The sequence below is a fragment of the Micromesistius poutassou genome, assembly GCF_964030765.1.
Source record: "Micromesistius poutassou genome assembly, chromosome: 1".
In the NCBI taxonomy this organism is placed as follows: domain Eukaryota; kingdom Metazoa; phylum Chordata; class Actinopteri; order Gadiformes; family Gadidae; genus Micromesistius; species Micromesistius poutassou.
The window spans coordinates 9,126,324-9,141,940 of record NC_140271.1 but is presented as its reverse complement, the minus strand read 5'-3'; the positions used below and the strand labels follow the sequence as shown (position 1 = coordinate 9,141,940).

At 42.0% G+C, this 15,617-nt stretch overlaps 1 protein-coding gene across 1 annotated transcript; it reads right to left on the bottom strand.

The window, feature by feature from the left end:
* Window positions 1-5,785: 5,785 nt before the first annotated feature.
* Window positions 5,786-10,778, bottom strand: eve1 (even-skipped-like1; the record flags this gene model as incomplete). Its single annotated transcript, XM_084488548.1, has 3 exons — window positions 5,786-6,304; window positions 7,792-8,006; window positions 10,727-10,778. 3 exons carry the CDS (start codon window positions 10,776-10,778, stop codon window positions 5,786-5,788), a joined length of 786 nt encoding a protein of 261 aa, XP_084344674.1.
* Window positions 10,779-15,617: the final 4,839 nt, after the last annotated feature.

Below are 15,617 nucleotides of genomic sequence, written 5' to 3'. Positions count from 1 at the left end.
CAGAATCAAGATTATCATACTAACCCTTAGTTTGAGGATGGACTAGAATCTATTTCATGCTATCCCTTTGAAGATAAGCCATGATCTAGCCATGCCCACCCTAAATTAGAGGTTAGGCTATAGTCTATCTTATCATGGTAACCCTTAGTTAGAGGATAAGCCAGAGTCTAGTTTATCATGCCATCCCTTAGTTAGAAGATAGGCCAGAGTCTAACTATGCTAACTCTTAGTTAGCAGGTGAGATGTCTCTCCCTTCGTTTTGTGCGCCGAGCCATCGGAATACATTGACATTCTGGATGTGTGAGGTTGTTGGTGTTAAACCATTACTGTTGGAAGCACTCTGCCTACGACGCGTACTTCACTTACCTCTGTATTTATTGGTGGAGGTATCTAGGGTTTCTGATTTCTGCTGTATACAAGTGGTTTGCGCTTATCTTAGCCTTGTAACGTTGTAAGTAGGACATCATTCCCAGGGATAATTTATGCACTGGTAAAGGACAGAGCGTGTAATGTGCAAACTCTGATCAAGGTTAAATGCTATACTGGTTTACTGCAGGCCTTACGACACGGTCGTCAGCCCCAAAGTACTTTTCAATTACCTCCAAATGTCAGCCGGGCCAGCTGGTTTACTAGCCCTAAACACATAAATACACGATCCTGCCGAGGATCCCAGACACTTGGCTCAAGGAAATTAATCCAAGAGTGTAACTGCATGTGATCCTTTTTTTATCCCTTTTACCAGTCTCTCTTAATACACCTTGGACCTGGTTTTATCTTGCTCTCCACCCCCCGCCCCAGCCTCTCTCTCCTTTTCCCCTGACAGACGAGTTTGTCTCCCTCCCACCCCCCCCACCCCTCCATATCGGATGTCTTGGCCCGCTAAGCTGCATTCAAACAGTCCAGCGAAGCTCTGTGTCCTACCGGCTGTACTTATGGTCTTACCTTATTGCCTGTAATAGCTATACTGATACACGCTTTCCTAAACACACACACACACACACACACACACACACACACACACACACACACACACACACACAACCCCCCCCCCACCAGAACGTCCAGACTAGTACAGACTACAGACAGCAGGAAGACCAGTCTCTCAACCCACCCCTCCCTCCCCTACTCCAAGCCGACTGGTCCACCTCTGTACTTACTGATCATGATGCCACCACCCCCATGATACCCATGGTTTCAGCCAGTCTCACACCGGCCCCAGCCCTACACACACCCTGCTTCTTCTTCTTCTTCTTCTTCTTCTTGTTCCCCCTGTACTTAACCTGGGTTTCTTCCTCATTGTCCTGTATTATTTGACACACTCTATTAACGGGTACTTATTGTTTCAACCTGCACATCTTGTGTTGGGAGGGGAAATCACCTGTCCCAGGTGTTGGGGAGCCGGGGATCAGTGCAGGGGCTTGTGGGGACTTAAGGACACACCTGGTGTCCGCATGCTTGTAATGAGCACCCACAGGCGGGAGAAGGGACACTTCTTTTGCTGTGCTCTGGTTTGGAGACCAGCCACCACTGAGTTTGGTGGATTGTATTGAAATATACTGTAATGCTATCAGTGCATATTCACTGGGGGGGTATCACAAGATAGTTGAAAAAAAAAGGTTTGCCTAGCTTAGTTTTCTTGTAACGGGAACGTTACTAGTTTGATCTTTGGCTCTTATAGCTGATTTTCGAGGTGGCCCTGAGCAAGACTACTAACCCTAACTGCTCCTGACAAGCTGGCTGTCGCCTTGCATGGTTTACTCCGTTGTCGCTATGTGAATGTGTTTATGAACTGTTGTAAGTCGCTACGTGAATGTGTTCATGAACAGTTCTAAGTCGCTTTGGATAAAAGAGTCTGCTAAATGCCATAAAATGTAAACGTAAATATCAAAGGGTGAGACTTTTGATTGGAAGAAAAACATGTACCATTAGGGACTGATGTGTTTCACAGCTTCTGTGAAATACTGTATTTCCTAACGGCATTTCCTAACGGCAGATCCATGTTGCTTTTCAATGTTCATCATAACTTTGGGCCCAACTTAATCTCTCGTTAGTTGTGAAAATGTGGACTCTATATTGCATTTCATTACGTTGTTTTATCATAATTTTATCGTCACAACATTGACTTAACATCAGGCAAAGCAATGCAGCCGACACAAGCAGCAGACCCTGGTATATACAGGGGAAAGGAATCAGCTAGTGGTACCATCCCCACTTTGCACCGGGCACATCAGAGTGCGCTGCGCACTGAACACTGTGTTCTGATGCTATAAACACATATAGATTTCTTCAATGGACTGCAGGTATTTACAGCCCTCGTTAACGCCCGGACGGAGAGCCTGCAAGGATTCATCCTTATTATCGTTGCCGTAATTCCTCTGTTTGCCAACGTATAACCATAGAGTGATGGTAGGGGGGGTCATTGTTTCATTGTTCTCAAGTGGTTTTGTGGGCTGGGTGTTGCATTCCATTAAACCAACCATAAGCCCAGCTGTATCAAAGTCTGTCACTATTAAGCAGTGCAGTAAAGCGATCTTGTAGAATATATTATTGTTGTCCTGTTTTGGCTGATCTTTGTGTATATATAATATAACTGTTGCATGCATTGACCAGTTATAGCCTATCAACCAGTTATTATATCGGGAATATTGAGCTCAGACAGAAGACAATGGAGGGGACAACGTTTTAACCTGTAAGTGGTAAACCGTGGCCATCCTGGATGCTGGATGGCTACAATTGTTGTGGAATTGCTTTCACATGATGTCATAATGAAATTAATCTTAATCCAGTGTGGGTTTTTGTCACTGTGATTGGGATGTTATAGCCAGACAGCTGTAGAAAAAAGTGGCGTGAGTTTCAGGCTGTAGCAAGTAGGTTGTTGGTTGGAGGTTAGAGGAGAAGGGATGGAAATTAGAGAACAGACGTGGAGGCTGTGGTTCAGAAAGTTTATGATGTTATTGCTCTGCTCATCAAACCCTCAGTTGCTAGTCATTTTTTGATTGACTAGTAGTATTGTGACCTTCAAAATGTACAACGCTCTGAATGGGCTTTAGGTACAGATTTTTTTTTAATTTGTGCAAATAGGATTTCATTAATGTACAGTTTTTAACAGAAAGTCGTTACTATATATATATACTATTAAATTGTAATAATAATTGTTGTAATATATTACTCGAAACCTGAACCTGATTAAACAAAATTATTTATGACCTTTCTAGGTGTGCCTGCGGTGGAGCTAAGCCACTCTAATCGCTCCTCTACATTGCTTACTTTAATAAGAATCTACAAAACAAACGACATCATTGATGTTTCTCTATACCAAACCTTTTAAAGCCTTTCTCTCAGCTATTAATACTAGTATACTATAAGCAGGCAACACACAATGTTAGAAAACAACAAACGCAAACTTCAACATAGAAATACATACATTATTTATTTATCCTTCTCTCTTCACAAATTTGTTTTCTTTTAGAAGGAATACACAGACTATGTACCCTAGAAGACACAACCCAAACACACACAAGAAGACACAAACACTGTTCTGGTCGAGTGGTTTTAATCAGTTTATTGCTTCATTGAAAGGTTAGGTATTAAACCCTACGGGAGGACTGAACGATAGGTACAACTATAGTCGATGCCTGTTAAAGTGCTGAACAAATACGATCCAGCTTGCTGAGAACCCTGTGTCCTGCTCACCCTAACCCTGCTTAAAGGACATCCGTACATAAAATAAAATGTCATGGTGTGGTCACAAGTGTGTTTGGGTTGCAGGGCATCTGGCTCCCGAAATGGTTATTTCTATTGCAACCAGGTCTTAGAGAGGTTTTGTGAGGACAAAATTACAGGTCCTGAGATGTTCCCATAGAGCCTGTTCAATAAATATCAATTTCTTAAGAACTATACTGATATTGCTGGATCACAGAAGATCACAACTGCCAAAGCGGTGCTATGTCTCTTAACTTTTCAAACCAAACAGAGACTCCTCGTAACGTCTTACCTCACTCACCATACTTAAGTTAAATATTGATTTTCTTGAAACCCGGCACAAGTTATACAGCCTTAACAACCATCTTACTTCTCGTCTGAGGGGTGGATTTGAATTGAGAGGATCACAGATAACAATGGGCACCACAGAGTGAATGCTGAGTGACTGCACTAATTGCATTTTAAAGAATAATAACATGAAAATACAAACACATACATCATATGAGTTTTTTTCAATTTCAAATTTATTTAGGAACTCCATTTCTTCACTTATAGTACCATTAATGACTTGACTCCTTCACGTGTGGTGTTACATTAAAACAGGTATTAAATACAATATTAGTGCAAATTGTGGTACAAGGAGTCAGTTCAGATCATCTCTATACAAAATGTGTAAAATGTTCTTCAAAATAGATTAACACTTAATGTATGTGTCGTATAATATAATGATGACTGTGAGGTGAGTCACCCACTGGCTTTCTAATTTAGTTTAGACTCTATTCAATGCATTTCTCTTGCTTTCATATTTTACGTGAATTTACCCAAGGCACAGAGTTTTATAAAGCACAGTTTTCTGACAAAAAACAGTCAAATAATGTCTAAATGGGCTCTCATCCAGATGATCCTTTTGTTTGTGTATTCCCTTGAAATGTTATTTGCCTAATAAGACCAAATCTTCAGAATGCAGAAATCATTTTCGGCTTCTTGTAAAACATAGAAACTGGAGTTGAAAATCATATAATCGATTCAGTCAAACTGCTATGTGGGACAGGAGTCCCACATAGCGGCTGACTTTGAACTGAGAGAGGACAAGTATGGACCTGCAATCTTGCTTTTGTTTTATACCCACAAGGAAGACACACTGGGGGGCTGAGTGAAGCAACAATCTGCCGCTATATGTCAATCAACCTAGTTTGAATGACACAGAGATGTTGCAGTTTACAAACCTACACCACACATGGATAGCAGGATGATGTGCACACAGATGAGACATGTTTCAAGTAATGTAGCACAACTGGAAACACATCTGTATTTCCAATATATAGGTATGTTTAACTATTAACTCATTAAGCTCCCATGGAATAGGATAGGGTCGCTCTGCTATATGTATAACCATCATATATTCAGATTTTCCTAGTGCGTTTTGTTTGAGCAACTCTTCTTGCTGAATAAACGTTTCCTGGATACCAGTAAAAACGTCCTACCGGCATCACTATGCGGATGTTTGAATTGTAGCTGAACAGTTTGCATATGGGTTCCCAATCACGAGTTGTGTGTGAGCACATGTCATTTGTGAAGCTATGGACCGAATCTCATGTGCATACAAACGTGTCATGTCTTGCCACGACGCTCGGATCAAAAGAGCTGCACTGGGCTGTAAAGTGGAAGCAACCACCGCAGCAGTGCACCCAGCGTTAGCAGGCATTCGGTTCAGCTTCTTCACCCTCAACTTATCAAAGCAGTCGCTGTGCACAATGTCAGGATTATAGATGGTCTAACGTTGACGAATAAACCTGATGTCTCGTTAAAAAGGCACGCTTGGGCAAATAAATAAAACCATAGTGGTAGGCTATGGCTTCATGCTCAAAACAATAGGAGCATAGAAAATGTAAAATATCGAGGTCTTCACTAATTCTGTGATTGTGCAGTTGAAACCATGGATCTTCTTTGAATCTATGGGTCTGGGTATTGTTTTGCAACATTTCCATCTTACCTCCACCTATTCATTCAGCTTTGCTTGACGTCACCGTCTCAGTAAAGGCTTCAGTCCGTGAAACGCGGTGCTCAGGGCCACCGCGGTCCATCACACCACCTCTTCCCTCCTGTCCAGGGCAGCCGACTGGATGGCCTTCGGGCTACGGGATCGGCTCATCATGCCCAGGGCGGCAATCTCCCCCCTGGCTTTGAACAGTTGGTCTGTTCCCCACTGTATGCAGAGGGGGCAGGCGCAGGAGGCGGGGTGGTGCATTCCCCCCACGGGGGGGTAGAGAGCCACGCCGGGCGGCTGGAGCCCGCCGGGCCGGCCGTGGTAGTGGGAGAGGCGCAGCGCCTCCAGGGGCCTCATGGGGACACTGTAGGGGCTGTGGGCCGAGGTCGAGAGACCCAGGGGGGAGTAGAGGTGTAGGGGGAGATGCGGGAGGTGGTGCGGGATGAAGGGGTAGGGTGAGGAGGGGGAGGAGGAGGAGGAGGAGGAGGAGGAGGAGGAGGGGGCGGAGGCGGCACGTCCCAAGAGGAGCATGCCCAGTGGGTCGACCAGGGGGTGGGGCCAGGAGAGAGAGTGTCTCTGTCGCTTGTCCTTCATCCTCCGGTTCTGGAACCACACCTGGAGGGGGGTGGAGGAGGGGGGCGGGGAGGGAGGAAGGTAGAGAAGGGGGGGAGCGGGGAGGGAGGGAGGTGGAGAAGGGGGGGAGGGAGGTGGAGAGGGGGGCGGGGGGGGGGAGATAGAGAAGGGGGGGAGGGAGGTGGAGAAGGGGAAGATGGAGGGAGGTAGAAAAGGGGGGGGGGGAGATATAGAGGGGAGATCAGGGGAGATCAGAGGGAGGATGGGATGGAGAAGGGGAGGGAGGGAGGGAGGTAGGTAGAGAAGGGGGGGAGGGAGGTAGAGAAGGGGGGGAGGGAGGTAGGGAGGAAGGGAAAATGCTTTAATGCCACTGATACTCACAATATGAATTATTATTTGTTGAGAGCAGTTGTACTTCTCTTAACTCTAAAAGTAGCTTGAATATACATTTGAAACAAGCAAAAACCATGCCTAAATATGACCACTGAAATGTGGACGCAGTTACGTTTCAATGGTGAAACTGAAGAACTCAGGGGACGGCTCTTTGGCCGCTACTGCGAGCCTTCGCCACAGAAAGGTTCAATTTCATCATTGCAATGATTGATTTTATAGAGGAAAGTGCCCCAGCACAGCAGCACAATACATTTCTGCAAGAACACAATATGCCAAGATTTGAGTTACCACATATTGCCATGCAATACACGGCCATAATACTGACTGATTTACAATTCATCATAATCGCTCCGACAGGTAACTGAGGGTTCTCTGTAGCGTGGCATATATTACTCATACGTGAAAACAAATGTACTTTGGCACTAATTAAAATACTCTTTATGACTCTTTATGACGGATCATGATATATTTAAATTGGTTTGCAACAGAAATGAAATAAATCATATTTTTTCTTTTTGAATTGAGTTGAACTTGTTTTTGTTTTCCTCTTTCCTTTGAGCTGCGGCTGGCAGGTGGTAGCACTCCTTCCCATCAGCTCGGTCCGTCTGCCTGGTTGTATGTGTGTCCCTGCACTTTTTCTTTTTACTACCTTCAAGAAAATCCCGGAAAGCGATGCTTCTAAAACGTCAGGCGGTGCCGTTTACGAGGCCTCCCCTCGCATTCCTGCTCTTCTATAAAAGACCCTCAAATAGTTGACAGAAAGGTGGGCGCATTTACGTGCATATTAAATCCGCTGCATTGGTCATGGGGGCCTCCGCGTCAAAAAGTTAGATGCCGCTAAAGCTGTCACCACTCAATCCAACTGTGTTGATTGAAACAACAAGTAAGGAGATACAACATGAAAACTGTATTCATTAAAAGTGTCAATGGGTTCCTGTGCGGCCACTTGGTTACCATCTCATTGTGGCTCTTGTTTTGGGGCTGTGGGCTCGAATTGGCCCATATCCTGTGCATTGGCAGGACTATAGCTTGTGTATGAGGTAGGACTACAGCCGGTGTCTATAGGCAGGACTATAGCCATACTCATGTCCATGAAGCTCCTGATAAACGCTTGTGTAAGAAAATAAGTGTCTCACCTTTATTGTCGTCTCCGGTAAATTGAGTTCAGTGGCGAGTTCGCACCTCCGGGGCCTCGAGACGTAGCTCTCCTTGCAGTACTCTTGCTCCAGCCGGGACAGTTGCTCGCGTGTGAAGGCCGTCCGGTGCCGCCGACTGTGGTCTAGCAGGGCGCTGCGCGAGCACGGCTCCTGCTCCCCTCCGCCGTGACCGTGCTGGGCAGCTACTGACGTCACTGAAAACACAATGTAGTTTCTCCGGTTTATACAAGGTCAATGAGCGTTTTGGAGACAAGATAATGTTATTTAGATTGAACCAAAGAAAAGTAAAACGACAGGGATTTAAATAATGATTAACTTAGGCATATGGTATTTAGGGTAACAAGGTTGAATAAATCATTGTTATTTCGTTTAAAGAAGACATGTTTTCATGTGTTTTGAATTTAGCTATGCTGAATACTTTATGTTTTTTTTCAAATAGGCTACAAAATGTAACTAACAGCTAGCCTGAAATTTCTACTACACTACTCAAATCACAACAGACTCGATCGATCGGAGGCCACGACAACTCACACATTAGACTGCTTCTGTGGTTATGTGCTTTTAAAGTTCAAAAGAAAAGCAAAAACAAAGTCCTTTTTCGTTTTCCTTGTAGTCCCTTTCGTCCGATCCGGTAGGCTACGTTCTCCTCCAGTTTACTGAGACATCACAGCCTCAGCAGATTACACCAAAAACAGCTGTCTGGTCCCTTGTTGACGCAGTCATACACACACATACACAAACACACACACGCACAACATTCAAGCCAAGTTCGTTTACACACAGACACGATGGGAAGTTTTCGTCTCCCCCCACCCTCCTCCGCCTTTTTGACCTTCCTTCCCTTCCCTCCCTACACCTTCTATTGTCCCCCACCTCTCTCTCTCTCTCTCTCTCTCTCTCTCTCTCTCTCTCTCTCGCTCTCTCTCGCTCTCTCTCTCTCTTTCTCGCACGTCTTTTTATACAAGCCGGCGCTGCGGGCCGGTCCAGGCTCGGCCCTGATGGGACAGGCAGGAGACGGGGCGCTCTCTGTCTGCCCCGCCAGGCGCCTGGTCCACGTGGAGGTGTTAGGTAAAGTCTTTGGTCTGCGGCTCGTCCTTTGTACTTTTTTGTTATGGAGAATTAAAGACGGGCTTGTGGCTCATGGCAGTGGCCGCCCCACGGGGAGGAATAGGGGGAACCAACCCCTCATTGTCCTCCGTCGTTTGATGTTCCTGTTTTTTTGGAAGTCAATCATTAGACGCCTAATGTCTCTAAATGGCAGCGAGGTGGGGCAGGGGATCACCTGGGATAAACCACCTTCACGCCACAAAATCACTGGTTATTAATCATTGCTTGTAGTTGTATAACTGTAATGATTTCGAAGCAAGCAATTGGATTTAAGTTCCAACTGTGATATTCATTATCGAATTTGAGATTTGTTGAGTTCATGGTTTGTATTCAGTTGATTTTCAGGCCGAATTATTATTTTCTGGTATAGGCCTATCGCTTTAATAGCTTCATGGTGAAGACTATGACGAACATGATAAGCGCTTACCTTATCTTATTAAAGTTTGTAATATGGGCCTACACCTGCTTTTCATCGGGAGGCATTTCCCTACAACATTTGAAATAAGCTATGTGCCATTTTACTTAATCATTTACCTCGTGTTCACAAGGCATTTCTAATGTTCTGAAAGTAAAACATCCATTATAATGAAACAATACAGTGTTCACCGTGGCTCCATACATATAGCTCCCAAACAGCCTGCATCCATCCTGTTAAACACAGTTCAGAGCAGCCTATAAATAGAACCGCTCCTGGTCTTCTTATTATGACTATCATCTGTGATGATTGTTAATCCGCTGCCATATCATCGTCTAGATAACGGACAGGACACTATCGAGACATGCAGACGCCAGGTAGGGTGGAGTTCGTTGGACCAACACTATATTATTCAGGACGCAGGCTATCCTTTTTTATTTTTATAAAGGTGTCTATAAAACGGACTGGGTGATGGCTGACTATATAGCAGCTAAAACACACAAACTCAGGTTTTTATTTGATATTGCTTCATTTTAACAAAATTACAGTTAATCATTAGCCTGACAAAGTCGAACCCCGAAGGCACAGTATATAGTCCTAAATAAATAGTTTGGATGTTATAAGTTGGATATTGCTGGATGTCAATAGATGGATATCAATTCAATTCATATCAGTTATATATTCTGGAATATTGTCTAACTGCTTCATTCTTTGGAAGGATGAATTATAAACTATCCATCACATACTGTATACAGGCTATTTAATGGATAACAAGAGCTATGGTTTATTAGGATTCAATATGTGGATTAAGTTATTTCATCAAGAGTGCTTAAACCAGTTCCTAAATGATGGACATCAACAATGCAGATTCCTACAATTCCAAACTCTCTAAAAGTTCAGGGACACATCTTTTTACTTAATTTTCTTTTTGCAATTAGTCTCATAGTGTATATTTAATAGCTTTGTTTTGTCGGCATTACCATTTCTTGATCTTCATTATCTGTAAAAACAGAGATTAGTGATTTGTAAAGTAGTCCTACAACACCATATGAACATAAACATATGCATTGTTAAATGGTCAGTCCAGATGTTGTTGCCATGGTTTATCAAATTGTGGTTTCTGTTTACATATTAACAAGTAGGAAACTTGGTTGGCACGACTGCCCCTGCTCTCAGTTTCTCCTCTCATCCTATATCCTACCCACCTGCTCTCCACGGCTTGGTGTACTATCTATCAGTATTCATGAAACAAATCTAAAAACTCCAAAACGGACGGATATAATGCACTTTTATTTCTTTTTAACGTTTCTATTGCATCAGTCTTTTCTGTATATAACCCTACTCCTCCTCATAGACAAATTGTCTCAGTCTCTTTTATCTTTAATCCTTAACACTTGAGTCCTCTGCTCTCCTGTCCTTTCCTCTCAAACTCTCTTCTCTCCATGTCTCTCATCCCCTCTGGTGTCCTATACAGAAATATTAGGTTTGTCTTCCACAGATCAAAGTAGTGAAATAGGCTGTACACTGTACCTACCCACAGCAGTCGGGCCATGGCTTCTGTTGGGGTATTGTTAAACCACTTGCAGAGACAAACTGCAGAGATTCTGTACATACTTGAACCGGCAGCAATAATGATGGCACTTTGTTCAGTTTAGTTATGGAGTTGCTGATTATAATTTTTTGTTTCATTATTACATTTTGGTATATTTTATATCATTATGTAGGTGTACATTTAAGGCATTTTCCTTATTGTTGGGGAAGTGCCCCCCCCCCCATACATATTGTAATTACGCCTGTGCTTCCACCTGTATTCTGTAGGTTGCTCATTTTATTTGAGGCTCCACACCACAGGGGGGAGCATATCATATAACTGTGGATTAAATGGGGAAAACAGTTAAATAAGGAAGGTGTGAAAATAAAATTATCACAGATGTGGACTCCCGGAGGAAAAAGAACATAAAAAGCTTACTAAAATCAACATTCCTTGTTTATTTCCTGATGCACTGCCTTTAACCGACACACCAAAAATCGGTGTCAAAATTGACCTTACCAAAAACATCACACATTACACTACACTGGGTTAGTAGAACCAACCATATTTTACACGTTAATTAATAGCAATGTACGTGGGATTATGGAATAGGCAATATTTATGTGCATATCCCACGTTATGTATGTTAGGCTTTTTGTCATTACAATGACAGCTAATTGTAGGCTATTCTCCTTTGTGTAAGCATAGCATTCTGCTATATTTTTCATTGTCCGAATCCTCAGGAGTAGCCGTTGGTTAAGTCCAGTGAGCACATTTCTATATTTTGAGTTAATTGTGATTTTACAGAACCAGCCATTTAAAAAAGTAAAGTACTGGTAACCGTATAGGCTACTGAACTAGCTTTTTTTCTATTTAATGTATTGCTCCTCCTCCGTCAAAACATTAAGCAAATGTATTACCTTAATCATAAAGTTACAAAACATTACATTGCATAATCTAAATGTGCTCTGAATCTGGCTCAAATATTACAAACAGATTATTGGGAAGGAACATTCCCCGAGGACACTCTTGTGACTTTGACTTTGATTTCAGTCACAACGCCAACACACGCCAGAAATCCAACGTATCCAGTGAGCTCATGTGTGCCCAGTTTTGATTACAGCACGCACGTTGTCGCTGTGAGTCAGCTGAGTATCGACTGTAAATCAAGCACCACTGCACCAAGCGGACATTTTACCCTCCACATTTCTACAAGGCTCTCCTCTAGGAATTCTCAATGACACAAATTAATAAATGAATGGTCTATCCCAGAAAAACACACAGCATGCATCAAATCCGACTCATTAAAAGAAATAAAGGAGTTGCTCTGTGATCAAAATATTTCTGAATGACAGGGATGTAATTTTCATTCTGAAAAATATTACTGATATCATGTGAGAACGTGTTTTGATTTGATTATGATTAAAACATTTTTTAATTTGATATCAGATTAATTGTTGTTTTGAGATCATTTTGGATCTCTCATTTTGGATCATCTAGACAAGAGAAAGGCCAATTTAACAATTGTAGCCCTAAATTCAGGCTACTTATGGCATACGGGACCTTGTGCAGCAGGAATCATTTAAATGTGTTATAAATCACAATGTCTGTTTCATCAGAAAAGTCTGTGCACACCATATACATTTTAATAATGAGTGAACTTGTAGATATTTCAAGTCAATTCGTCAAGAACCCCAATCTTGATAAATCTGAACGTTGTTTTATTTTTGTATTAATGTAACTGCAAACATAAATATCATAATGACTGTATAATAATAATACAATAATACAACTATTTTTTCTGATTCATGTAGACTTGCGGACTTATGCAGGCTCATTAATTAAGTATTTCCGTAATGTCTTCCATACATTAATGAGATAAGACATGTAAGACTTTGAGAGGGACAATTAAACAGCCATTACCCGTCTCAACACAAATCATGGCAAAGTGTGATTCAACTCACGTCTGTTCTAATACACTGTTTTAAACACAGCAAACCTTTGCGAAGGCGATGTTAGTTGGATATGAGATTAGGCCTACACTTTTTTTTTTTTACCAAATAATTTAGTTGGAACGCGATTACCATATAACTTATATTTTAATTATTGATTGGTCTACATTATGCTTGGTTACGCTATTTTAGTATACCACAATTAGTACCACAAATGAAAGCTGACAAATACAATAGAGTGCAATGCAAGATAAATAAAAAAAAATGTTAGAACGAATAGATTAAGCAGAAAATATTATAAATCCACATTTCAAATCCAATGTCGAGCTACATTAGTTCTACTGTATTTCGAATTTGCCATTTGAGAGTGAGCTCTTTGCAGCGAAGTTGATTTGTGTTAAATCGAACAAAATATTTGAAATAAAGAGACTTGAACAATGATCACAGGGCCTCGAAAGTTCATAAAGCACCAATTTGATTTTAATTCGTCTTTACTATGTAATCTAGAAAGGTCATCGTGAAGAACTTTCTAAATGACCATCGACAGTTGCTCTTTGGCGCCTTACGTGAGAGGGTCGGATAGGCCTGTGGCCCGCCGTTTTTCACCAGGATAATTATGCTATTTTGCTATAATTGTAGGACCTAACATACAAACTTAACTAAACACCTTTTGCATGAGGAAATTATAAGCATTTTGTGTGGGTTTGTTAATTTATTCTTGTCGTGTATACTCGTTTAGTTTAAATGTGCCTTATTCTATAGGCCTTGCACAGCACAACCGTATTATAAGAAGTTACAAAAGTTAAACAAATACATATGTAGCCTATGTGATGTGTGCCATCTAGTTTTGACTTTCTGACACTGTTAATGTTGACATTGGTTTACAATAAGGGTACATTAAGTAACAAGTATATAACATTGGATAACAGTAGCCATTAACTAACACTTAATTAACAGTTAATGCTAAGTAAGGATTGAGTTGCTGATCATCTCAGTGTATTTATGTATACATGCTTTATTAGGGACAGAGAGACCACCCTAACCCCCTACTTAGATTTGGAAATGGTGTGCCTTGCAACCAGAGTAAATTGAACCTGAATCCGCTTCCCCTAATCCTTACCCCTATGGTAATGCTATAGATGTTTATTACTGCATTTTCTCATGTTAATAATTGTTCAGTGATCCCATATTGCAAAGTGTTACCATTTAATTTATATTGGGCTATTCGTTAATTAACAATTTGCCTAATTATAGCCAAACGATAGGCCTAATGGTGAACTCTGATTCTTCTTCTAAAGTCTATCGCGTGTTCTTGCAAAAACGGACACGCAACATAAATTAACCCAACAACATTGAAATGTAGGCAACACAAACATTGATGATCAAATTTCACACGTTTCGTTTGAGGAGTTTTTTATTTAAAAAAAATCCTCTAATTATACATTTTGCAAGATAGACCTAAATGATATTGCGCTGCTGGATGATGTATGAAAACGCCTTTGCATCCATGACACCGGCCCGTCGGTTCAGAAGGAGCTCCATTTAAAACTCCATTACATGCGCACCTCAGAAGTGTTTCGACACAAATAACCCAATCGCATGTCATTATGTTGGTCAGACATGTATCATCTGAACTAGCTCGATATTCCTCCATAGGTAACTAAATGTGCACTGTTTTTATGTCCACGCTCAATAAATAATGTAGCCTATTAATTAACATCTGTCTTTAATTCCATGGTTGTAATTATGGATTTGTGTGCCCATATTGTAAGAATACCCAGAGCAAACAATAATACGAAGTAAGGGTCACAGAAAATGAAATAACCGTTAAGTGTAACACAAGCAGAAGACCAACAACTGTCTCAAGGGCTGTGGATTTGACCAATGTGGTATATTCTGCTTTTGACTCCCCATGACGGCCATGACCTTGATCCCATTTGACGTAGTGGCTGTAAAAACCGTTGCCAAGATGTATTAATTAGAAAAGCAATCATGAAGAATCGCCCACTCGGACAATCAGTTGAAAGTTGTCAACCATCATCGGTCATCATTGTTCCCCATTTTTACCAATCCAAAAGTTATGTACAGTTCTAATGCGGGGTGACGTTCACAATGCAATATTAAAGTGTATAACGGATTTTATGAGCGCACAGATCCCTAACCCTTACCCGGGATCAAATCCTGGAGAACATGGGATCTTGCGCGCGGCAAATAGATGAATCCTTTGATGTCTAAGGGCTGAGCTGAATTCAAAACGCCATTATGAATTAGGAGATCAACCCTTGCACAATTGACCGGAAATTGGTCCACCAATTAGAAATGATGAGCTTAAGATGCAAAGCTAACCGGGTGTTCATTGTTGTTTGGTGTTGTAACGCTGAATTTGAGGTGTCTTGGTTTTCGCTTGCTTGTAGTCTACATACTAAACATCAATATGCACACGTGCATGTATGCACACAAAATAAAGACGTGCGCTTGACTGCGAGCGCACACACACACACACACACACACACACACACACACACACACACACACACACACACACACACACACACACACACACACACACACACACACACACACACAAGCAGGCATGCAGCACGGCTGGCACGCCCTTCCCTACAGCCCCCTCCGTTATTAAACGCTTACAAGGTCAAGTTCAAGGACAACCTGCGGTTGTGAGGCTCCAATCAGGCACGCGGGAACGCGCCCTCACACATGCGCACGTACCCGCGCACAAAAACCCAAGCGTGCGTGCATACACACACACACACACACACACACACACACACACACACAC